Here is a 26290-nt window from a genome sequence, read left to right on the forward strand (position 1 = left end):
TTTTTTTTTTTTTTTTTTTTTTGGGCGGGGGGGAAGGGGTGTGGGAACGGTTGATACTGATATAAACATTACAATGAAAAAATCCAATAAAGAACTGACTGCTATTTAGTATACTCATCATTTATTAAATGGAACTGAACCAGATGGATAAATGTGGCCAAAATTAAGAGCGCAAAACGTATGACATACATATTCCACCAAATGGAAGATTCATCTTCCCGCCATAGTACAAATGCAAAGGAAGCATAAGCCCAATAATCCTTGGCAGCTAGACGCAAGAATGGAGCAGCACGCTCCCCTGTTTTTGAAAAGTACATAACTTTTACCTAGGACCAAAAAATAAATACAACAATTATTGAACCATTGGAGAAAAGAATAGTAATATATTAAGACAAGTTAATCACTTCATACACTAATTAAATAGGGGCAAAACTAAATGACAGTTACAGTTCACAAGGCCACACTCTCTTGCCATGTCGCAACATGTTAAATGTGGGTGGGTCCATGCAATACAGAACCCAATACCCATTAATCTCGTCAAATTTCAGCCCATTAAAAAAAAAAAAAAAAAAAAAAAAACCATCTACTGTTTAAAAGTGAGTCAAAAGTTTCATTAAGGAGCAAGAATCCCATTTTACAACACTAGAATCTAGTGGTTATTTAGTTCAGAAAAAAAAATAAATAAATAACAGAAACTTTTGTATCTTTTGTTGTAAGGACTTAACTTTTAGAGCACTTCCATACTAGGTTTAGGTTGAAACTTAACCAGCGAGATGGGTTAGGGGTCCTCTATCACATGGAAATATGTGATAAGCCAGACTTTAACTAACCAGTAACCATCATTAGCGGAGTGATGATCAACTCAAACCTAACAAAATAACAGTTCAAGAGTGCAAAAGAAATTCTTATCATGATTCCATTAGAAAGATAAAACTACCAAAAAAAAAAATTTGTCTCAAAACCTGAACCACCCCAAATTATTGGACTAGTTAGCCTCAGGATTGAGTCCTTCTTCATGGAGGCTTTCTTGAACTAAATGGGCCAAAATCTAGCAGAATCATTTAACCCACTCCTTAAAACACTCCTGTGATGCCTACACTTTAAAGCTCACTCAAGATGAGAGTTAATAAGATGCCATAAGGCACAAGGCTCACACATCAATGATAGAGGCCATATGTTATATAACAGAAAAAATGTTATAGATACATTAATATGATTAAGCTTGAGACTGCAAATCCTTGCCAAAAGCTAGCATTTCATTGAAACCTGACAACAACTCGGTCCACCCTCCAACAACTAAAAGGAGCTTTTTCTACAATTCATGGTTCAAACTTTAAGTTGAACTCCCCTCCCACCTTGGGATTTCATGTCACGCATTAGGTCCCATGAATCAAGCAGGTTCTAGCATAAAAGTTCCATCATGAAGTAATTATTCTCAAGTCTCAACCCAGTTCATGTAGCAACAACAAATGTGAACGTTTGACTAAAATGGAGCGGAAGGAATAATCGTTATAATGCTTATAATGATAATGATGATGAGGAAGTATTTCAGAACCCATTCCCTTCCTGGCACGAATATTTGTCAAGATGCGATTTGGTTGGTGCTTGAAATTTGTGGATACCTTATCCACTTCACCTCTATTCATGCATCAAATTTCAGTCAGTTGGACGAACTTTAGCACATCAGAATAAAAGTTTGAAAATTGGTTGACGTGTCATTTATAAAAACAACATGGACTCACTGGAAATATAAGGGGAAAAGTCCAGAGTATGTGAAGCAGATGCCTTAGCCTGGTTGGACCCACTATGGATGCCTAAGCCAAGACACAAACAACCCAAACCGATTTTCTGGTCTGGCAAGGTTGGTAGTTGATAATAGGGGAAGCAATCTTAGTTTATTTGATTTTCTAAATTGTTTTAGAAGTAGATAAGTAGTGTTCCTTTGCAATTAGTTAGTTTCTATTTAGATTAGTTCCTATCTTTTAATTGCTTTCCAATTTTATGTAATGAGTTCTTCTTTAAATTGCTGTAAAACGATTATGGAGATTAGCTTTTGGGGTTGAAAGAAATTTTCGAGTGGAGTTTCTACCCTGGTGAGTGTGGCATTGCCTGCTGGCCCTTGTGTTTCTCTCATCTCTTCTTCTCTTTCTTTCTTTTCATATTTTCGGGTTTTCTTCCCACCCCTGTTCCTGGGCATCACTAACAGGTTAAGGTGAGCTTCCTCAATTCATGAACAGAGGCCGATTGGACCTGAAATTGGAAATATTGGTTCCTTTTCCTGTAGCGATTCATACCCTATGTTCCCATTCCCCAGTTCTCTCTAACCAGCGAGCAATAAACCTGGAAACAGATTCAGTTCTGAGTTTTGTGCCTAACCCAGTTGCAGACGCAATCATTCCCCTTTGCTTTCTGTTTGAGGTATTTACATGTTGGAATCAAGAGGCCAAAGGGTTTGACCTCAGTAGAGTTTAAAGTTATTTTTATAGAATTATGAAAAATTGTTAAAGGAAGATGATTTTGTAAAAAGGTATTTGCAAGAATAAAATCACCATGCATGAAGGGAAAACAAAGAATTTTGGGAATAATAAATTGTATATTATTCAAATAAATTGGAACTTTATGAGCTTTGTACTCTAAAGTAACCAAAGGTCCTGTGACACCACGGACATAGATTGGTTTTTCCATCTTTTCCCAATATGTTTTCCACTATACTTTCTGTTATACTAATTGTAAAGTGTGTTTGTTTAGTAGTTCTCTGTGTAAGTCTCTTTAAAACTTTCCGTTAATTTTGTTTTGAAATTTTCCTTACTCTCATAAAAAAAATTTTTAATAAAATAAAATAAAATAAAAAAAGAGAGTATAGGAGGGTTTCCAGCCTTTGCCTGGAATTTCTGACTTTTCCGACAAGAACTGAAGCAGCTCTCTCTTCCGCAAGCTTCTGAGTTTTCCGCCATGGCTTTGGGCTGGAGGTAAGGGACAACTGATCTGTCCCACGTTTTGGTTCTTTTTATTAAACCCCATTTCCCATTTTACCGTCCCCTCTCTTGTGCCTCTGATCCTTTTATATCTCCAGTCCAACCTCAGTTCCTGTTATAGTCAATAAGCCAAAACCCTGTTATGTCCTTTAATCTCTCATGCCATATTGACTATTCTTAAATTCAGGTGAATTACAAAATTGCCACCCTTCTTGGGAAATTGATATTAATTACAGAACTGCCATTATTCTTTAATATTTGAGTTATTAACTCTTGAGTGGGCCCATAAGCAATCCAGTACTAGTTTTGGTAACCCGGATCTGCACCGGTATGGCAGGCCATTCAATTGAGATGATATTGGAGGAGCAAGCCATTGAATGGCCAACTCCACTATAATTAGAGTTGATGCATGTAGGGAGCAGATATGTAATATTTTTATTACTTATGTGAGTCAGATTAGGGGGATCCTTAGTTTAGGGTGAATAGTAATGCAGCCGCTAAAACCCTATTTTCAACTAAGGTGTTGAAAATATTGTAGCTACTGATTCAGGCAAGGTATATATGATTGAAAGCAGGTTAGAATATGGTAACAAAACTTAAGAGAAAACCAGGAAACTAGTTATGAAATTAAAGTTTTATCGGAGAAAACAGGTATTTATTAAATCCAAAGTCACAATATTATAGCTCCTGATTCAGGCAAGGAATATTTGATTGAAAGCATGTCAGAATATGATAACAGAATTTAAGATCAAACCAGGAAACTAGTTATGGAATTAAAGTTTTATCGGAGAAAATAGCCTAAAAGGCTATGTGGCCCCTGCACATAGACACAGAGGGGGGGTGGCAAAATGACCACCCCACCCTTCATGAAGGCGGAAATCCCGCTCCTGTTGAGGCTTTCAAGCTAGCTCCCATTGGCCCCCATGGTGGCACAGGGGCCATGCTGTCAGGGAAACCTCTCTTGTTTTGGGTTTTATAGGAGAAAATAGGTATTATTAAATCCAAAAACAGAATCATTTATTCAGGTTTAGTAATCTGATAGGACTAGCGAAAAATTTTAGAAGAGTACTAAGGTTTTCTCGACAGGTAGCAACTCTTCTGGAAAGCTCGAACAGAACTCGAACTAGGCCAGCCAGGTGTACCTGCTAACCAGAAAACCAGGTTAACTATAGATGTATTGTTCTGTTCTCCTTCCGTTACTCTCGGCCAGAATTTTATCCCAATCTGATTCAGGTTTTCAAGTTCCATAATTTCTCTATAAAACTAAAACCTGATTTCTAATTTTCAGAAAAATCTTTCTATTTTCTGCTGTCTAAATAACCAGTGCCCTATGTCACTGCCTTAGACATTTCTAAGCAACCGCGCCGGCACTTAGCACTCCCACTAGCACAAAGTCAGCCTAACTACACTCCTTAAGGGACTTGGGAAGAGAAGAAGTGAACATAAGAGTGAGTATGAAAGAATGAACTTGTATTGCACTTAGAAAGCTTGAGTACAAGGCTTGAGAACTCACTTGCTTGGTGGATGCTTGGTTGATCACTCTTGGTTGGTGCTTGGTTGGTTGGTTGGTGAGTGCCTTTGCCAAATGAGGCAACACCTATTTATAGGCTCCCCAACCTTACAAAGAATGCCTAAGATTTGTACAAGTGTCTCCTATCCAACGGTTGGGAAGTTTTTAGCTAGAAGCTTCCCACCTCCTTAATGGAGAACTCTAGAAGTCTCCTCCAAAATATCAAAGTCTCTTACAAAATATCTAGAGCTCTACTCTTTGGTAGAAAACTCTAGAAGCTGGACCTTACTTAGCCCAATGGCCTAAGTCCATGCGCTTGGGCAGGTCGTGACACTCTACCCCACCTAAGTTTGCGACGCCCTTGTCGCAACCTCCTTGTGGTACTTTTGTTCACGAGCCATCTCAGCATGCCAGTTGTTTCCCATCTTGTCTCGCTCTCTGGTCGCCCCTTCCACTAGACTAAATACTCCATGCAAAGAGGTACTTTGTGTCTCTGGATGATCGGATCAGCAACCAAATAAGCCTCCCTCTTGCAAGGAGTAATGCATATTGGGGTTTTGTCGTAGTCCCATAACTCGAGCCCCCTACAACGTCGGCTGGTTGTCTCCGTTCTCTCGTCTGCCTCTTCCTCTTCTTTGTGTGGAGCAAGCCAACTTGCTCCCAAATTCTCCTTATCTTGCCCTCCTGTCCAAGGGCAAGTAAGCTCCTAGCCCTTGGATGGTATTGGAAAACTCCTTTAGTCCCAATGTTCGTCTCGACCCCTCGAGCAACATCAGGTATGGGACGATCCTGAGAGTTGACATCCTTGAGCCACATGGTTGTCACAAGCTCAACACCCTCTTTGGCCCCGATGTTCATCTCAACCACTCGAGCAACATCATGTATGGGGCGTTCTTGGAAGTTGACAGCCTTGGGCCACCCTTCCACCTTGGACGCCCTTGGTCCAAGTTCCTTTGCCTTCTTCGTCGAGGCAAGGTTGTGTGTGGCTCCCGTATCTACCTTTGCCTGTGTGTGCTTCCCATTGATGCACACCTCTGCACACATCATCCCTCTTGGGAGTTGGGGCCCTCGACCCTCGTCTTGGCCGTGTTGGTACCTAGCTGCATTGGGGACCCTGTGCAAGGTAGCTCTTCTTCTTGGCCCTTTTCCTCCAATATGGCACTAAGAGCTTTCCTCTTGGGGCAGTCCCTTGCCCAATGTAGCTCATCACATAAGAAGCACTTGTCTCTAAGCGTGAACCAGTCCATCTTATCATGTTTGTGCCTTAGTGCCTCCCCCTTAGACATGTTGTGAGAGGTAGTGGCTTCCCTTGCCATTGTCCTCCTACTCGAAGCCCAACCTTCACATACTTCTCCAATGCGAGCTTCCACCTTACCCAACGCCTTGCACACTTGAGCCTTGAAGGTGGCAATTATCTCCTCTTGGTTCCTACTATAGTGTTGAGAGCACCTTGTAGGGACCCCTTAAGCTCCCCCATCTGGCCATCAAGCTCCTCCCTGAGCTCCACCACGTGGCCTTTGAGCTCCTCCCCATTTTGCTCCGCAACATCGAGGCACCCCTTTGCCTCGGCCAATGCTAGCTCCCTTTGAGCTAAATGAGGCTCCATAGCAACGCCAACGTCCACGGACTTACCTTCACTCCTTTGCTTCCTTGTGTAGGTGTTGGTCTCTATTCCACGGTTTTGGCTCGCCTGCCTCCTATCCCACAAGCTTGGCTCCCTCGCAACCAAAGCTCTGATACCACAACTGTCACAGCCTTAAACCTTTCTAAGCAACCGCGGCGGCACTTAGCACTCCCACTAGCACAAAGTTAGCCTAATTACACTCCTTAAGGGACTAGGGAAGAGAAGAAGTGAACACAAGAGTGAGTTTGAAAGAATGAACTTGTATTGCACTTAGAAAGCTTGAGTACAAGGCTTGAGTACTCACTTGCTTAGTGGATGGTTGGTTGATCACTCTTGGTTGGTTGGTTGGTTGGTTGGTGAGTGTCTTTGCCAAATGAGGCAACACCTATTTATAGGCTCCCCAACCTTACAAAGAATGCCTAAGATTTGTACAAGTGTCTCCTATCCAACGGTTGGGAAGTTTCTAGCTAGAAGCTTCCCACCTCTTTAATGGAGAACTCTAGAAGTCTCCTCCAAAATATCTAGGGCTCTACTCTTTGGTAGAAAACTCTAGAAGCTAGACCTTACTTAGCCCAATGGCCTAAGTCCATGGGCTTGGTGAGCTAGGCCTGTGGGCCTATGTTGGGCAGGTCGTGACACCTAGCTCCCTTTATTTGGCCCATTACCTGCAGGCTAATTTGGATCTTTGATACCTGCCTGCATCAGATGGGCAACTAAATCTGACATGGCCAATGTAGAGAATGTCCCATGAGTCCAACAGTCAAAATAATCCAGCCCTGCCTCCACATGGCAGAAATAGCCAATGGTCGAGGAAATTTCCTAAACAAATCACATAATTTTTTAACATTAGGAAGAACTAGAGCCCTTTCAACACTGAACAAAATGAGTAATCCATGTAGAGGGATTATTTAAACGATAATATGATGCATGAAAAAAGAACATATTTCAAAGAATTTGGGGCAAAGTCAATGAACTTATTACCTTGTGATGACCACTCTTTGCGAGGAACTTCGGTCCCTGGGTTTCAAATAAAGTTTCACATTAGTTTCATTGTTGGGTCGTGAAATGAATTGTAATCATCAAGCTAAAAATCCATGCAATAGTTAGGTAAATTTAGCATCTTCTGATATGTACTCAGGGAACAGGAAAATGAATTAAGTTGAAACCCATTTGAACTGGCATATCGTGCATCCAAAATTCTACTAGACAAAGGATTCTTCTATTTTTTTACGATGGAATATCATGCTGCGTTGGTAGCTGAAACCTAACAAATTTGAGGAGTGGAAAGTAGATATTCGTAAAAATGTTCAAAATGATACATTGGAAATGAAATTGCAATCCAATATATGTCATGTTCTAATAACGGCTGATACAGTGCATAAATTTCTGCTATCTTCAACAATATTTGCAGAAAATGATACAAAACTTTAGTCCATGTTCCCAGACACCCTATCAAAATGTCAACTTTAAAAGAAAAAGAAATAGAACTTTGGAATTCACCTAAAAATTTGTCACGAAAATGAAACAAAAATTGTATCAAAGCTAATTCTTTCACACTTATAACTAAAAATTTGCAATTAGGCTTACTTCATAATCTCTCATAATCTCTATGCCTTTCTTCCTGTCATTACCATTAACAAAGTTACAAGTGCAATAAAGGGGTCAAAAGTTTTTATAATATGCCTATGTTACTAGAATGTGGGGGTGGGTGTCACGGGGTATTAGAATCAACAAATCTTGGAAAATAGGATTCGCAGACTTGGGGATATACATTTTTTTTAAGTTATACTACTGATCAACTGCACCAGTGTTTGCTGCCGGTCCCAAGCCCAGATAAAGGAGGAGAGTTGGCACGTCAGATCGGCAGCCGGTACTTGAAAAAATACCCTAGCCAAACCCTTTTACATGGATTCTACAACTTTATATTATAAACGTTATCCTAGAGCATTCCCCGCCACAATGAGTGACAAGTAGGAAAGGGTTCTCACAGTGGACGATTGTGGGTAAAGAAGCTAGTCCAAAAGCGTAGAATTAGATTAGCATCTTAGAACATTGGATCTTAACGGGTAAGAGTCTAGAATTGATATTATGAGGGGGAAAAGGATCATTAACATAGCCTATATTCAAGAGACTAGATGGAAGAGTAAAAAATTGGAGGAGTTGGATGACTTTAAAGTTTGGTATAAGGGGAATAAAAGGTAAAAGAAGAGGCATGAGCATAATAGTGGATAAATATTTAAAGAATGATGTGGTGGATGTTAAAATAGGATTATATCCATCAAGCATGTGTTGGAGAAAGAGGTTTTTAATATATTTAGCGCTTACGCACCTCAAGTAGGATTCGATGAAAGTAAGCTACAATTTTGGGAACAAATGGATGGATCAATGCAATGTTTTAGTCAAGGAAAAAAGTATTGTAATAGGGGGTGATCTAAATGGACATGTTGGGAAAGATCATAGAGGCTATGAAGGTGAACAGTTTTAGATTTTGTTGTGGCTTATGATCTATCTGTTGTAAATACTTACTTTGAAAAGAGGGAGGAGCAATTTGTTACCTTCAAAAGTGGCATCATAATAGCCAAATAGATTTCTTCCTAATTCGAAAGTCTGATATATTGTTATGTACGGATTGTAAAGTTATACCAAGGGAGAGTCTGACCACACAACATAAATTAGTAGTCATGCATAAGTGCTTCACGGCACAGAATCACAATAAAGGTGAGCATATTTGCCCAAGGTTAAGGTGGTGGATCTTAAAAGGTTGATATAACCTCACCTGGCATAATCACAGAATACTGATTATATATATATAAAGGATGAGGAATAGGATGAGTTTTCTTACATATATTAATACCAACTTTTTTTAGGTATCGTATCAGTAATTTAAAGATACAATATGTATCGGTTAGTATTGGAGGACACAGAAGGATACTTACAACCTTGTGTGGGAGGAGCATAATGTATACCAGCATTTGTCAACTAACCTCAAAGTCTTAAATTTAACGTTCAGAGTTTTTTGTGTCTAAATATTTGTTTAGGTTAGATACTGACTTGCAACCATTCAAAAACCATATTCTTGCAGGTGAGAAGATGACATTATGAATGAGTCATTTTCATATTCAACACATTATGTCTCCCTCCCTCGCCAAATCTAAACCATGCTCCTCTTATAAGGGTAAATCAGACTTTGTTTCAAATAGTCGTGGTCGTGGTCGTGGTCGTGGTCGTGGTCGTGGTCATGGTCGTGGTCGTGGTCGTGGTCGTGGCCGTGGCCATGGTGCTGGTTTTCCTGACATAGGTTGAGGTTCAAGGGGAAGTCGAAGTCGTGGCAGTGGTAGAGGCAGAGGACAACGACCTGAAAAAGACATGTTAGCGCCCAAACTGTGGAAAAATTAGTCATATTGTTGATGCATGTTGGGTGAAGGATGGTAAACCCGAGCAGGCTTAGCAGTTGTCTGCTAATACTATTACATTTGATCAGAGTTCTACAGCGATGTCATCTTCTGACGCAAATCTTGATTCTACATCTAAAGGCAGTCAGTCAGGCTCTCCATTACAAGATAAACTAAATCAACTACTTATATGTATTTAGAAAATTGAGACATCTGCATCCACATATACTGCTACTATTGCTAACTCAGGTAGTGGCACATTTCTTACTTCCTCTTCTATTTTGTGGGTCATTAACTCTGGTGCCACCTCCCTTATGACTGGTAAGTCTTATGTACTCTCCCCTTTTCAAAAGATTAATCAATCCTCAAGCATCATACTTGCTGATGGCTCCCCTACTCAGGTGCATGCATGACTGCATCTGGTTGTGTTTCCTTACCTTCTCTTGTTATGCTAAATTCTATTCTCATATTCCCAATTTACCTTTAAATCTAATTTTTGCTTGTCAACTTTCTAAGCCATTAAACTGTTCTGTTACCTTCTGTCTACTAGTGTTTTTTCAGAATCTTAAGACAAGGAAGCTGATTGGTGGAAGGCATGAGAAAGATGGCTTTAATTACTTTGATGGCGTCACTCCTACTGTCGCTTTTTTGCCACTTCTAGTGTGTCCTCCCCTCTTCAATGGCATAACCAGTTGGGACATCTCTCTCTTTCCAAGCTCCAGTGCATAGTTCTCAATTGCAAGACTATTTGTAGACTTGAGTGTGAGGCATGTGAAATGTGAACTTGGAAAGCGTCATCATACCTTGCTCCCTTCTCATGATGTTTCTTGGAGTTGGTCTTTGTTTTCTTTGGTTCATTTTGATGTTTGGGATCCTTGTCACTTCAAGGGTCAATCTGGTTTTTCATATTTAGTTACGTTTGTAGAAGATCATTCTCAATGACCTGATTATATCTATTAAATGAACGACCTAAATTGTGTCTACTTTCAAGAAATTATAGAGATGGATGCCTCGTTAATGAGTCGAACTTGGTCTTTGATTGACTAAAAGAGCTTCTGAGGTGTCGTTGGGTGTACACTGTTAAATACTTTCCCGAAGGCTCTATTGAGTGGCTAAAAGCACGCTTTTGGTTGCCAAAGGTTACACTCAAAACATATGGAGTCGACTACTATGAGAACCTTTTCCCCAATGGCTCGTTTTATTTTTGTTCGTGTGCTTATATCCTTAGTGGCTAATCTTGATTGGCCTCTTTTTCAGCTGGATATAAAGAATGTTTTCCTCTATGGTGATGTTGAAGAAGAGGTGCACATAAGGCAACCACCTGGGTATGTTGCTCAAGGGGATCAGAAGGCTATTTATGGGCAAAAACAGTCCCACCATACCCGGTTTGATAGGTTTGATAAATTTATTAAGGTTATTGGTGGTTATGAGTTCACATGGTGCTTCTCTAATCATTCTGTGTTCGTTGGTCGTCATGGTGCCAAGGTCATTATTCTTGTTGTGGATGTCGATGATATTATTATATCTAGTAATAATTAATATGGAAGCAAAGATATCAAGGCATATTTATATCACACTTTCAGATGAAGGATTTGGGAGTTCTCGAATATTGTTTGGGAATCGACGTTGTTCGCAGTAACAAGGGTGTTAGTTTGTCTCAGAGGAAGTGTAAGGCTGGCATGTTGGGCTCCAATTCCAGTTGATAATCCTATGATCCACATTGAAAACTTGGTGCATGTGATGACAATGATCTTGTGGATAAACATCAATACATGTGGCTGGTTGAAAATATTATTTATCTGACTCTTACTCGACCAAATATTTTTGGGAATGTGCTTATATCACTCAAAGATGTTCAAATTCTGATCTCCTGCACTAATGAGGCCGGATACAAAGCGTGTATAGTTGGGTTACAATCGACATTCGAACACCACTCATCATTGTCATACTTGAGGTAAATGAAAGATAAAGGAACAGAAGTGGATTCCTTATCACCTTACCTATAAGGCTATAACAAGGGGGCTCAAAAAAAATAAGAAAATATACACTTCACTTAACTCAAACAAACTAAAATTAGTTTGCCGACAATCCTTGCCCTACTTTGCAATCTATTACTGCCAGCTCCCCTACTTCTATTGTTGGGGATTTAACTTATGAATAATCCAAATAAGGAAGAGTACTTGCTCAATCATGAACCACACTATCTACAGTAAGCATGCAACTTTTATTGGTTTGAAGGGACCAGGAGAGGTCATTCGTATTTGGTGTTATTAATTAGTTTATGATCTAATTAGAGGTGCACCCCGAAAAGGCCATGTTTATCGGTATCACAGTCATACTGATATTGTGAGTTACTCTGATGCTGACTAGGTCGGCACTGATTATGATCTATAATTGGATACCGTTCATTTGTTGGTGGTAATCTTGTTACCTGGAAGAGTAAGAAGCAGACTACACAATGGATGATCTTAGTGCAGAGGGCATAGTTGTCTTGGCGATGCCTAGGCGGCGATCTGGTGTCCTGACGGAAAAAGAAGTTCATGGCAGTGTTACGATTTACGTGACTCACAAATGGCAGTCGCCATTGGCTGATAGGCGTCACCATGGCACCGCCATGGACGCCAGGTCACGCTTGATTCACTAGGCGGTCGATTTTTTATAAAATATAGGGTGATTTTGAAAGGGCTATATTGATTTTTGATGATTTGATGTTGCTTAATGTTGATTTTATATGTTATAGGGTATATATTGTAGGCTTGTAGCATGCTAAATAACTTTAGAAAATAGGGGAAATAAAAAAGTAGCATACTAAATAACTTTAGATAATAGGAAAAATAAAAAATGACACATGGGCGATTTGACCGCCATGGCAACGCCATAACGGGCTATTCATCGCCAAATCGATTAGCCACCCCTCCACCGCCTTGGATCGATTTGACGTCGTGACAACTATGGTAGAGGGTGAGTATAGGGCTATGGCACACAGTGCAGTGGAACTAATGTGGCTGAAATCTCTTATTCAGGAGCGGGTTTTTTAGTCACTAGATTTATGGAAATGTATTGTGATAATGAAGCTACTATTGATATTGCTAACAATCCGGATTTCCATGAGCGGACTAAACATATTGAGGTTGATTGCCATTTTGTGAGGAATGCTATTATGCAGATATTTATTTCTACTTTTGTTAACTCTTGGTGAGCTCCCTCTTTCAAAGCAAGAAAAGAAAAACGGATAGACGGTGACTGATCAACCAAACGAGAGGGTTTGCAGGCAATAGCGACAGAGAAGGTAACAATCAACTTGGTGATATGTTCACTAACGCGTTGTTTAGGACTTTTTTCTTAGTGGTTGTTCTAAGCAAGGCAAGGGAGACATAAATGCTCTAGCTTGAGGGGGAGTGTTAAACAGTGTTGTGTGAGGTTTTATGTTATGTCCTTATTACTTAGTGGGTTTAGTAACTTTAGTTGTAATTAAATTAATCTGTCTTTAGTTTGTAATTTTACTTTTCTTAATGTATAAGCAGGTAAGGGAGGACCTTGGTGCAATGGTAAGGTTGCTCCATTGTGACCTAGTGGTCAAGGGTTCAAGTCGGGAAAGAGCCTCTCCACGAAGCGAGGGTAAGGCTGCGCACATTACGACCCTCCCCAGACCCCACAATGGAGGGAGCCTTGTGCACTGGGTACATCCTTTTTAATGTATAAGTGGACTTAGGTCAGGATAGGAGAATTCTAAATCCTACCATGAGCCTAGTGAATCTCTCCTTTGAGTCCTTTCTCCATTGTGATCCTCTCTCTCCTTGATCACATAGTGACTGGTTTTCCTGGCTTACATTATTTCAACCTCTATGTTTAAGACCACAAAAAAAAAAAAAAAGGACATACCCAGTACACAAGGGTCTCGCTACAACGAGGTCTGGGAAGGGCATTCTGTACACAGCCTTTTCGTAGGAGATGTTGTTTTCAAGTTTTGAACCTGTGACCAACATGTTGTAATAGTGCAACTTAACCATTGGGCCACAGACCCACCCCCATGTTTAAGACAAAACACCCCCCAAATACAAGATACAGAGTGATCAAGGTATCTAAAAGAATAGGATATTGGAAACTAGATTTTCAATGAATTAGCTGAGATCTTTAGCCAATAGAACGAGTAAAACAACACTATAGCCTCAAGCGAAGGGTTTCTCTTTCTCCAGCAAGAATACAAGATACACATATTCATCAGGTATCTAGAGGAAAAGGATATTGGAAACAAGAAATTCTACAGTTTCAGTTAAGATTTCTTCTTGTAGTAGCACCAAGACGCCATTCTAGCCTCAAGCAAAGAGGTTAAATTTCTCCAAAAATTGAATTCAGAATGCTGGGAAGATGTAGATTGTAGCTAACAAATGCAAATCTAAGCATCCTTGCAATAGAAAGTATATTAAAAATATTCTTGCACAAGAATCAACAATTAATGAAGACAACAGAAAAGGCATGAAGACAAACAAATTGGCAATAAACCTAGGAAAAATAAATCGTATAAGACACATAAGTAGTGAAGTTCCTTAGAAAATTAATTTATGAAGCCTAAAGAAATCCTAAAGATTACCAGTGACTCTTTCGAATAGTATAGAATGCGAGGTAACCCAAGTACAGTCGTTGCAAACCAGTCAGCAACTGCATCTACCACGAGATCTCCTTGGTACCTATTATCAAAATCTTACAAATTAATCTGGTGTTTAGTGAGCAATGAAGATTACAAGTTTTTCTTGTATCAAAGGGAAAGATTTCCATCAAAGGTTCTCATGGTTTAAAGTATCTCCGACACCGATACAATACACAGTTACACACCGATACGATACATGAAATTTTTAAAATCCTTTCGTATCAATATATATCCTACGATACATACCGATATGCATCAATACACCACTGATACACATCGATATGATACGATATGCACCGATACGACTCTATAGAAAATATAAAATCGAGGTGAAATGTACGTTTTGGTATGTATCGGTATGTATCGATCGGTACGTATCAATGAGTATCAGTACGTATCAGTGAGTATCGGTATGAATCGATCGGTACGTATCGGTGAGTATCGGTATGTACTGACACAGTGCGCTACGGTCATATAATGGCCAAGATGGGTAATTTTTCAAAAAACGCGATTTTTTTAGGGGTTTTTGTTCCAAAGTTGTTGTTAGCCATATTTCTCTCAAACTAAAGTAAAAATCAAGGTTGGAAACAAGGATTTTAAATTTATGGGACAACTACAAACCTTGAATTCTTAGTGCGATATCCTCAATTTAGTGTTTATGCATAATACACGTTATCAATAGCTTTTTTTTACAAATTCTTTATGCAAAAGTGTTTAAAAAAAAATGTTTCCTATCCATTTATGCGTGTATCTTTAACGTATCTTAGCGTATCTCTGATACGATACGACACACTCCTATACGTATCTTAATTTTGGCTGACCGATACGGCGACCGATACCAATACTTTAATCCTTGAAGGTTCCTCATGAGGTACAGAAGAGAGATTTGATTTCACTATTGTGCAATTTACATAAAAAAGCCTCTTCAAACTCACCTAAGAAGACACAATGAACTTCGACATCCTGGAGGAAATGCAACTAGTGAAGGAAGACCTGTACAAATATCAGAAAATAGGAAGCACAAGGAGGGAGAGGGAAGGTAAGGGAAGTTTCAATGAAAAAGTAAGGTAAGGTGTAAATTTGAATGCATAATTAATACTGAAGATGTTTTGAAGAAAGTAGAATGTAAGAAACCATAGACAAATAATTTCACATGTTTTCAAGGGAAAAAAAAAACAATAAGGGATGTAAGAATACTTTCTTTGATGACAATTCCCAGTGTTTTTCTTCATCAAATTGATTATCTAAGTAAACACTTATCTGTTCTTTTATTTTCTTTTATTATTTTTTTAAATGGCGGGGAGAAGGGGGTTTCCTATGCAATCCCTTTTTTTCTTCCTATTAAAGCAAAACCTATAAACCACACTATAAAATATCATGCCTTTCTGCCATATGCTTGCAAAAAGAGGAGAGATATTTTCTTCTCCAATGATGAGTTTGAATTGAACACTTTGATCAGGATACTTCAGGGAAGCTGTCTATTCACTTACATTTTCCAGCTTCCTCCAAAAAGTTATGATTACTCTTAAGTACGGACGTAAACAAGATGTGTCAAGAAAAGTTTTGTCCTTTTCAGTGTGGCAGGTTTAAAGTATCGGTTAGCATCGCATTGGCCAATACGTATCGGTACCGGTCAATATTGTACCGATTGACATCGATATGATACTAACCAGTATGATAGTCTTTTAAAAAAGAAGTGTATCATACTGTATCATTAAGTATCAGTCAACACACTCCAATACTTAAGATACGTATCGACAAAACCCATTTCACTTTCAAAACAAAGCATGTTCCTTCTCGTTGGCGGTAACTAGGTTTCCAAAATTTGAAGCACAATATTTTCTTGGACTTGGGGCTTTGAATCATCACATAATAATAATAATAATAATAATAATAATAATAATAATAATAATAATAATAATAATAATAAATTTAATTAATTAATTAATTAAAATTTTAAAATCTACGATCAAACTAGTGTTGGGAGGATTAAAACATAAAAAATCATCCACTGAAGCTAAACATAATGCAATACAGGTAAATTAAAATTTGACTTTTTTTTTTCACAATCTTTGTTTTTACTTCTGTTTATGATATGTTTGAGTAGATTGGGTAAAACATTTCATCAAAATTGAATTATTGCAGCAATTTGCTCATAGATTTCTGAAATTTCTCATAAAGTCAAAAAGTGTACCTAAAAGAATTTTTCTTGCAAAAAATAAATTGATATTAAATTTATTATATTATTTTTATGACAAAAATTTCTGAAAAAAAAAAAAAAAAAAAAGAGATAATTGATGCAAATTGGTTCAATACAGTTTGACAACTACATGTAATAAATGGGAGTTATTTCCACCTCTGATTTTGAACCAGTCCGAAACTCATTGTGGTATTAGACTATTAGCATAAGTAAGAAACCTCATCCAATTGAATTCGCTTCATACAATTTCAATTGAATGCACTTGTCTTGTGATATGTTGTTCTTTTCTTAATGTTTGTACATGATAAATGTTATATATTGCTTAGTCATAATCTTTTATGCTCAAAAAGTGTATTTCCATGCGCATCTTGATCATATCTATGTTCATCTTTAGCATATCCTGCGTCTCTCCAATACAATACGATATGTCTCTTAAAATTATCTCTGATACGATATCTGATACCAATACTTAAACCCTTGTCGGCTTGCAAAAATTCCTGAACTGTAAAGCTGGAATTTATAAAATTTGATTCTGCTCTATTTTAGCACCTAGCATATATCAGCCATACGAGTCCCTTGCCCATAGTTTACCAATTCAATAACGCAATGTCAATTTATAAAGAAACCAGCAAAAGTGAAACAACTACCATTTCGAAAGAAGGGTTGTCCTGTGGACCTCCTCTCAGCAAGGTATGTTGCAAGCTCAACTTCACCAAGTTCCACCATACCAGTACCAGCAACTCCATCTAACAAACCAGCTAAATAAACCGAAAACCATTAAACATATTTTAAATACTATCCAGGAGTTCAGTAGAACACTATGTAGTGGAAGGAAAGAAATAATTACAAGGGGGGGGGGGGTTATACTTACACCTTAAGGTTCCTAATGTTAGGGGTAACTGCCCCAAGCATAGTTTTCAAGGTAGGCATCCAGGCTCTTCTTTGGGTCCAAGGTGACAGCACGCCTTGTTAACACTTCACGAGTTTACGTTGATTTATATTTATTGCTTCGTTTTTTTTATGAATATGCTAATATTATATCCTATGCTTTTTTATTATATATTGGCTTTCTCATATTAGGTTATTACTAACATAATTATATCACATTGCATTGATATGGCTTCTCTGTTGCATATAAGCATATAAAATTATTATTGCTATATAAATATATATATATATATATTGAATGCCTAGGGCACCTAGGCACCTCTCCAACACCTTGGGTCGCCTAGTCACATTCACAGCTAGGGCCCCAAGGGTCACCTAATGTTTGAAACTTCATGTTTGGGGTGCCTCAACCTGGATACCGTCAATCAAATGCAACAGAAAATGTATTTTTACTAAACTAGCCCCATATAAGTATAACCTGAACCTGCAGGTTTTGGGAATTTAATGCAGTCAGTTCAATGTTAACCAATTAAAAAAGAAATTAAAAATTGAAAATAAAAATAAATAAATAAAAGAAACCAAAAAGCTTCGTTGCATTGCCCCTTCCAAACCCTAAGCTTCATCGTCAGCCCAGAAGTCGCCCCCTCGACCTTCTACTGTTGTCGCTCCTCCCCTCTGATTGCTTCAGCCCTGCTAATCTCGCTGACAACAGAATCAAAGAAGAGGAAGTACGTCTCGCTCTCCATGGACAAACAACAAGATCAGATAAAAGAGGACTTAGCATAGCCAAGAAAGATCAGGTGTATGAACTGTTTTTTATAGTTTTTTTGCGTTAAAAAATCCTGCTTTTTTTTTAAGTTTCTCGATTTTTCTTTTTTCTTTTTTTATCATTTACTCACGAAAGTAGAGAATGAGAAATTTTCATGGACAATATGGATGAAGAAACTATCAAAAGGCTGTCAATTGCTTCCCATATATTACAAATCCATTACTCATAAAACTTTTTTTTTTCTTTTTTTTTTTTGGGGGGGCGGGGGGGTGGTGGTGGGGTGGTGGGGGGAGACAGGGGGTTGCAATGGGTAAAGCTAAGAAGGAGCTTGATGAAAATTCAGACACTAGATATCACCTCTATGGCTTCTTCACTTAGAAATGAGAAAACAAGAAGAATAGGAGCATGGGGTAAAGGGTGGCAGAAACCATTTTTTACTTTTAGACCCTTGAGAAATGTAAGGTAATGTGTGATTTAAGAGCTATTGATTTTCTTTTCTGGTATAAGTGTTCAGCTGGGGATGCTTTTGTTTGTTGGGAGGCCTTGGCCCCTGAAGCCTTGGTGCAGGTTCCTTTCTTCGGCTACTTCCCAGCCTCTTGTGAGAAGATATGTTGTCTCCCACTTTTATCTTTTTTCTTCTTAAAAAAGTTATTAACGGTGGAAAAGGGGGGGGGGGGGGGGGGGGATGTAAGAGTAGCAACATACACCAACCAAGAACATCTACCTATGCGCAACGGTTCATGTAACAATTGAACCATTTAAGGAATGGGTCAATCATATACTTGTATGCAACAGAAAGATCGATCTCGGCTCCTGTATCAACTTTGGGTGTGGGCTTTTTAGACAGGGTTCATGAATTTTAGACTTAGGCACAGTGAAATTAGATCAGATAAAATCAGTCAAAAGAAGTTGTGAGGAAAGACATGCATTGATTAGGCCTTACTCCAAGTATGGCATCGAATAGAGCAGATTGAAGGTCTAGGATCCAGGTAGTAGACCCCATCTAGTTGTGTTCTACTTTGTTACTATTTTTGTGAGTTGTTTCCTTTCACTTACTTTTCCTTTTCCCAGTCCTTGCTTGGATGCATGTAGCCGACCCTATTAAGTTGGGATAAGGCTTTGTTGTTGTTGTTATTGTTGAAAATCAGTCAAAATGAGGATTGACCAAACATTTGGAAAACTCAAACCACATTATCCAGGATGGATCAAGCAAACCAAAATACATTTATTTCAGGTGAGGTTCTATTGCACAGTGTCTTCAAGTAAGTGATTTAGTTCACTCAGAATTTTGAAAGACATGTGTTCACTCAGAAAAATCTGCATTTTTGTCTCTATATGAAAGTTGACCAGTGGTATGCAACTGTTGTCAAACTTTGTTACAAATAGGTCAAAAATTGAGTGTATTAGTATAAAGAGAAACAGGAAGTATGAATTCAGCAAGAACACCATTATATTAATTACCAGGAACTGATAAACACATACCAATTCTTTTCCAGTCATTTGAGAATTGGGCACAGCGATAGCTTCCAGATGAATAAACCTAAGTAACAATTTCAACCAAGAGCTCAATAGTGGACAAAGGAATGAAAGATTCATGAGTTGAAGAACTAATTCAGTGAATACAATAAAATAATAAGAACCATTGAAACTATTTTAAATTTTTAATACATGTGAATCCAAATTATACCAATATGCTATGTTTTTATAGCAAGGGTGGGCCTCGATGCAACGATAAGTTTGCTCCATTGAGGCCTAGTGGTCAAGGTCAGGAAACCTCCTCTCCGCGAAGCGGGGTTAAGGCTGCATACATTATGACCCTCCCCAAAACCCACAGTGGTGAGAGCCTTGTACACTGGGTACACCTTTTTTTTTATATATCTATAGTATGTGAATATACCTGAATTAGCCATGCCAAGTTGCTCCCAATAGTAGTCTTGAAATCCTCAGTTGTGATCACATTAAAAGAATCACCTCCAGTACCTAAATAAAGAAAAGGTTAATCATAACTCCATGATTTTTCCACCATGAGAAAATTAAACCAAAACTGACATATATATCATCTTCAATGATGTTAAAAAGGCGGGATGGAGCATCTTAGCTAACCAGAATTAGAAGCATCCAAAAGTGGAAGATCTACTTCTGAAAAACTTTTCCCAAGATATTTTCCTTTGACCTTTTCGATAACATCCTACAACCAAAAAATTGGAATTAGCTTCCAGCAATAATATGAGTGATAAAAGACAGAAAAAGATAGCAAATAAAATAACTAAAATGCAATAATCATCGAAGTGGCCGCCAAAACTCACAAGTTGCTCATCCATGCCAAATTTGTCATAGTCACTCTTCCATAACGGATTGGTCAACAGCTCAAAGGCATAGCGGATCTGCAACGACACATAATTTGTAACAGAGAACCATTTGGAGAACATTCCACAGGGCTCAACAATGATCTTAGGAAAATCACATGTCGCAAGATAAAAATTAAAAAATAAAATAGAAAAACAATCACATGTAGCAGCACCCGTCATTTCAAACTGAATGTATCTTCAGAAGAACTTTATTGCTTCTATACAACAACAACTCAGCCTTATACCTACTTCTTGTAATATGGGTTCAAAGGTTCTCTCCACAATTATAAATAAAAAGGGGCTGCTGTCTCTTGAAGCAAGCACAAATTACCAAATCCAACATGTTACCAGAGCTAGGATCACCCTCGAGATCCTAAAGTCTCCTCAGCAGCCGCCATTGCCCCTTTTTTCCCTTGGTGGTGAGAGTCTCCCACTGAGGGTCTGTTACCCTGCTTCTTTTCTCTAAGATGATCTAAATCGTCCCTCTTTGGTTTTCTAATCTTTAATGACTTATCTTTGAAGTCTGGCCTGCAAAGCTTGAAGATTCCGGCGGGTTTTTACATGTGCTACGGTCGTTTGTTTTTTACTCATATCTAATCACCAACCATGTTCGAAATTACGGTCACATCCACTGGACAGGAAGGAGTTAGTCACTGTAACTTCCCTTCGTTCCCTATCAGCTCCATCAGATTAGATAGGAGCAATTACTTAAATTGGTCTCATTCATGCCATAGTTGCCAAGGCGGCGCCGCCGCCTTGTTGCACTGTATGCCAGCTTATATTTTTTGCCCTTATTTATGCCAAATACCATTTAATACTTCAGATATTATTCATAAATAAGCAAATACCCCATATTTGAATCCAATAAAAATAGTTTAAAAATCAAATTCCAAAAGGATAAAAAGTCAACCCACCGATCCAAGAACAAAAACTGGATTTTTGGTTGTAAGGCGATTTTCAACTTTCGAATGCTAAGGTTTTTCTCAATTCTGAAAATTTTATAAATCTTATCATAGTAGAACATTGCTAAAAACCAAAAGTCCAATAAAATAATCTTTTGTTTTGATGTCAATAAAATTATTTCCATTCAGGCGATTTAACAGTATTCGCACACTTTAAAATAAGTTCGACCGGACATAACTTTGTCATAACAACTCAGATTTAAATAATCTTAGACTTGTTGGAAAGCTAGTTTTGTGTTATACCTAATACAAAAAATCTCATCTAAAATAAAATCATTTTACCAATAAAAAATATTATAGAAGAAGAGCATTTCTCTAAATCATGTTGATTTTTTATGACTTGATGTGAGTGTGACTATGTTGATTTTTATGACTTGATGTTGCTAAATGTTGATTGGTACATATTATAACATACAAAATAACTTTAGAAAATAGGGGAAATAAAAAATAACACAGGCGATTTGATCGCTATGGCATTGGCGATTCACCGCCAAATCGATTAGCCACCCCTCCACCGCCTTAGGTCGCCATGACGCCGTGACAACTATGATTCATGCTTTCTTGCTATTGGTTCCCATGGCTACTTTGGCTACCTTACAAGGGAATCCATCAAGCCTATTGTTGCTAACTCTACTTAGAAAAAATGGGATACTAAAGGAATTGGGAAATTGGACCTGTGCATTAATGAGCAAAATCCTCCTATATTTATAATAAAATAAATCCCTCAAGGGCTTAAGGGTCTGTTTGGATATGACCCCTAAAACCCATTATTACAATAATCCATTATTCAACACTCCCCTCAAGTTGGTGCATGGATATCACACATATCCAACTTAGACAAAATAAAATATGAAAATTTACTACTAAGTCCCTTTGTGAGAACATCTACTAGCTGATCTTCACTCCACACAAAAGGAATACAAATAAAGCCTTGCTCCAACTTCTCCTTGATGAAATGCCTATCAATCTCAACATTTTTAGTACGATCATACTGAATAGGGTTGTGCGCAATGCTGATACCTAACTTATTATCACAATATAACAACATCGGCATCTGGATGGACACAACTAAGTCATGAAGAAGACTCTGCAACCAAAGTAACTCACAAATCCCATGCGTCATTGCCCGAAACTCAGCTCTGCAATCGATCGAGCCATAACAGACTGCTTCTTACTATGCCACGTAACCAAGTTATCACCAACAAATGTATAGTAGCCAATAGTAGAGCGACGATCATCTAGAGAACCTACCCAATCAGCATCAGTATATGCCTCAATCCTCATATGATATGTAGGAGAGAATAAAATTCCATTTCTTAGGATAGTCTTCAAGTACCTAAGAATCCGATTCACAGCATCTATGTGTGAGGATAAGGATCATGCATGTACTGACTCACCAAACTTACTATATGAGCTATGTCTAGTCTCGTGTGAGATAAATATATGAGTCTTCCAACCAGCCTTCGATGCCGACCTTTATCAACAGGTTCACCTTCCTTGCTTCTGAAATGAGAGTTAGCCTCAATAGGAATATCCAAGGTTTACAACCTAACATGCTAGTCTCTGAGAGGAGGTCCAAGGTACTTTCTCTAAAAGAGAACAATAGCCTTAGTTAAATGTGCCACCTCCATACCAGCCTTCCTAGGTCCTTGATCTCAAACTCCTTACCAAGATAGGCTTTGAGCTTTGAGACTTCATCTATATCATTACCAGTAACGACAATATTATACACATATACTATCAGCACAGTAATCTAATCACCCACCATTTTAATAAATAAAGTATGATCAGCATTACTCTAAGTAAAGCCGACTTCCATCATAACCTTATGAAAGTGACAAACTATGCCTTGGGAGATTGCTTCAATCCATATGGAGCTCTCTTCAGTCTACACACAAAGCCTTGTGTTACTTGAATAGAGTATCTTGATGGAATGTCCATATGCACCTCTTCAGTTGGCTCTCCATGAAGAAAAGCATTTTGACATCCAGTTGTTGTAGTTCTCACCCTCGGTTCACTACACAAGAGATGATGTTTCAAACTGTATTAATTTTTGCCACAGGAGCAAAGGTCTTCTAGTAGTCAATCCCATAAGTCCGAGTAAAGCCCTTTGCCACTAGTCTTGCCTTGCACCTATCCACATTCTCATCAACGTTATGCTTAACCATGAACACCCATTTGCAAACAACTGGTTGCTTTTGCATGGAAAGAACAACTATATCCCATGTGTTATTCTTCTAAAGAGCTCTAATCTCCTTATTCATTGCCTCCTATTTAGATTCTGCATTTGCCTCCTACCAGTTTTTAGGAATAGAAACAGAGGACAAGAAAGACACAGATGCACAATATGATGGGAAAGAGCATTATATGACACCACATTGGAATTTGGAAATTACCAGTAGTCTCTTTTCCAGTATCCCACTAAATAGCACCATCATCCATGGTAAGGATAAAGGACAATTGAAGGTAGGAATCTAAATCACCTCTTTACTAATAGATGACTCCCCCTGAAGAGATGGAAAGTAAGCCTCGGTCTCAATTAAGATCACATCCATGGAAACAAAGAGCCATCGAGAAGGTGGTTGATAGCATCGGTATCATTGGGAGAATAGCCCACAAAAATACACTGGAGTTTATGATGGTCTAGCTTGCCTGGAGCTGATGATTACGAACAAAACAAACACAACCAAACACCTTGGGAAGAACAACAAAAGTACAAGACCCAGATAACAACTCAATGAGACTCTTAAAACTAAGTATACGTGAAGGCATCCTATTGATGAGATAGGAAGCATTTAGGACAGCCTCATTCCAATAAGGAGTAGGGACCTACATCTAAAACATCAAAGAGCGAGCAACCTCAAGTAGATGACGATTCTTGCGTTTAGCCACCCCATTCTGCTCTGGGGTAACCACACAACTAATCTGATGGATGATCACATAATCAACCAAATACAACTCCTGGTCATGTCCTACCTCATCAACTCCACGGATCCTACTATAGCCTGGGGGTATCTCTTACTTGACACTGCTGCCAAGATTTGGAAGACTTCTAAGGACACCTATTCTCAAGTTTGCTATAATGCACAATGTTACGAATTGCGAAAGAAGATCCATGAGACCAAATAGAAGGAGTTTGTCCCTCCCAATATTATTCGGCATTATGAGGTATGTGGCAGGAGTTAGATTTTTAAAAAGATTTTGCTGCTACTTGTACTACGGATGCAATTGCGCTCAATAAGGAGGACAAGCTTAGGTTTTATGACTTCCTAACCGGCCTCAATATTGAGTTTGATCAGATTCGGGCTCATGTCTTGAATCGTGATCCCTTTCCTTCCCTTGAGCAAGCCTATGCCATGGTACAGTCAGAGGATATTCATCGCACTGCCATGCTTCTCCATGTATCACAAGACCGGTCAGCCTTATACTCTAGCACAAGTACACCATCTAATAAGGGGTCTATGAAGTGCAATTACTCTAGGAAGGAACACCATACCAGGGATCTCATGGTCATAGATAAGGTCGATCCAATCAAGCCACTACTAATCATACTACATCTAATGATGTACCCATATATCCATCACTATGTCAGGAGTTACAGACTCTTCCTCGCCTGATGACCATGCTTGACTCTTCATCCTCTTCATCCAAGCCATTTGCAGCCTCAGTTGTGTCCCTGCCAGTTACACCCGATCCCAATTTTAAACATCTAGGTATTTCTTTCGATGGTCCTTGTGCCCTGGTTGTATCCATTCCTTGGATAATCGACTCAGGTGTCACTGACCATATGAATGGGTCTTATAATCAATTTGTTGAATATTTCCCTTTGTCAAGTTACAATATAGTTCATGTTGCTAATGGTTCCCTCTCCTCGGTATATGGAAAGGGTTCCATTAAATGCTCCTCCCTCTTATCCCTTTCCTTTGTTTTGCACGTCCCTAATTTTTCTACTAATCTTCTTTGTATTAGTAATTTAAATTGCAAAGTTACCTTTTTTTTTCCACTCACTGGCTCTTTCAAAACTTGGTAATGGGACATACGATTGGCAATGGCAAAGTGGTTAGTGGTTTATACTTTCTTGATAGCTCTCCAAAAACTTTTACTAGTCAGGCTTCTCTCCTCAGTTTGTCTACCTTTGCATTATCTGAGTTACAAAAGTGGCATCGTTGGTTAGGTCGTCCCTCATCTAGGCACTTTATAAAAGTTTTTTCTAGATTTATTAAAGCATTATAATTCAAATGAATTCTTTTGAAATGCTTACATTTTTTCCAAGCAGACTAGATCTATTTATCCTACTAATGATAATAGAAGTTTAGTACCATTTGGGTTTGATTCATTCTGATGTGCAGGGCCCTGCCCAATGTGTTTCAATATCTCGCTACCAATTGTCAGTCACTTTTTTTATTGTTATAGTGCACTACTTGGATCTATCTATTACGTCAAAAGAGCAATGTGTTTCCATGCTTTCAGTTATTTCACAAGATGGTTCAAACCCAATTTGATGCTAAGGTTAAGATCCTTCGCACCAACAACAGGAAGGAGTACACCGATGGATCATTCCAATAATATTTGTCTGATCATGGAATCCTACATCAAACGGGTTATGTTGATACTTCCGCTCAAAATGGAGTGGCTAAAAGCATGAATCTCCATCTCTCGAAAGTGGCACAATGTCTCACATTTGAGATGAATGTCCCCAAACAATAATGGAGTGAGGCGGTTCTCCTGGAAGCTTACCTCATTAATCGGATGCCTTCCGATGTGTTATCATTCTGCTGCCATGTTGAAGTTCTTTTGGGTCCCCCTTCATTTGTTGTGCCTCCCAAGGTTTTTTGGATGTGTTGTTTTTGCTCGTAATCATCACCTCCATGGGAAGTTTGATCCTCTTGGACTCCGCTATATTTTTCTTGGCTATTCAGCCACTCAGAAGGGGTATAAATGTTACCATCCTCTATCCCGGCAAATTTTTGTAAC

The 26290-nt window shown here is 38.6% G+C and overlaps 1 protein-coding gene across 1 annotated transcript in view; it reads right to left on the reverse strand.

Moving 5' to 3' along the window:
* Nucleotides 1-26290, reverse strand: part of LOC122079807 (dnaJ homolog subfamily C member 16) — a 64022-nt gene that overhangs the window by 33484 nt on the left and 4248 nt on the right. The window contains exons 4-12 of the mRNA XM_042646536.1: nt 20313-20390; nt 20110-20194; nt 19904-19986; nt 19489-19546; nt 16997-17107; nt 15085-15142; nt 14093-14189; nt 7091-7126; nt 190-326 (exon numbers count right to left, since the gene is read on the reverse strand). Coding sequence (XP_042502470.1) covers nt 190-326; nt 7091-7126; nt 14093-14189; nt 15085-15142; nt 16997-17107; nt 19489-19546; nt 19904-19986; nt 20110-20194; nt 20313-20390 — 743 coding nt within the window. The remainder of the gene's footprint in view (nt 1-189; nt 327-7090; nt 7127-14092; nt 14190-15084; nt 15143-16996; nt 17108-19488; nt 19547-19903; nt 19987-20109; nt 20195-20312; nt 20391-26290) is intronic.

Source organism: Macadamia integrifolia, chromosome 5 (assembly GCF_013358625.1).
Source record: "Macadamia integrifolia cultivar HAES 741 chromosome 5, SCU_Mint_v3, whole genome shotgun sequence".
Taxonomy (NCBI): domain Eukaryota; kingdom Viridiplantae; phylum Streptophyta; class Magnoliopsida; order Proteales; family Proteaceae; genus Macadamia; species Macadamia integrifolia.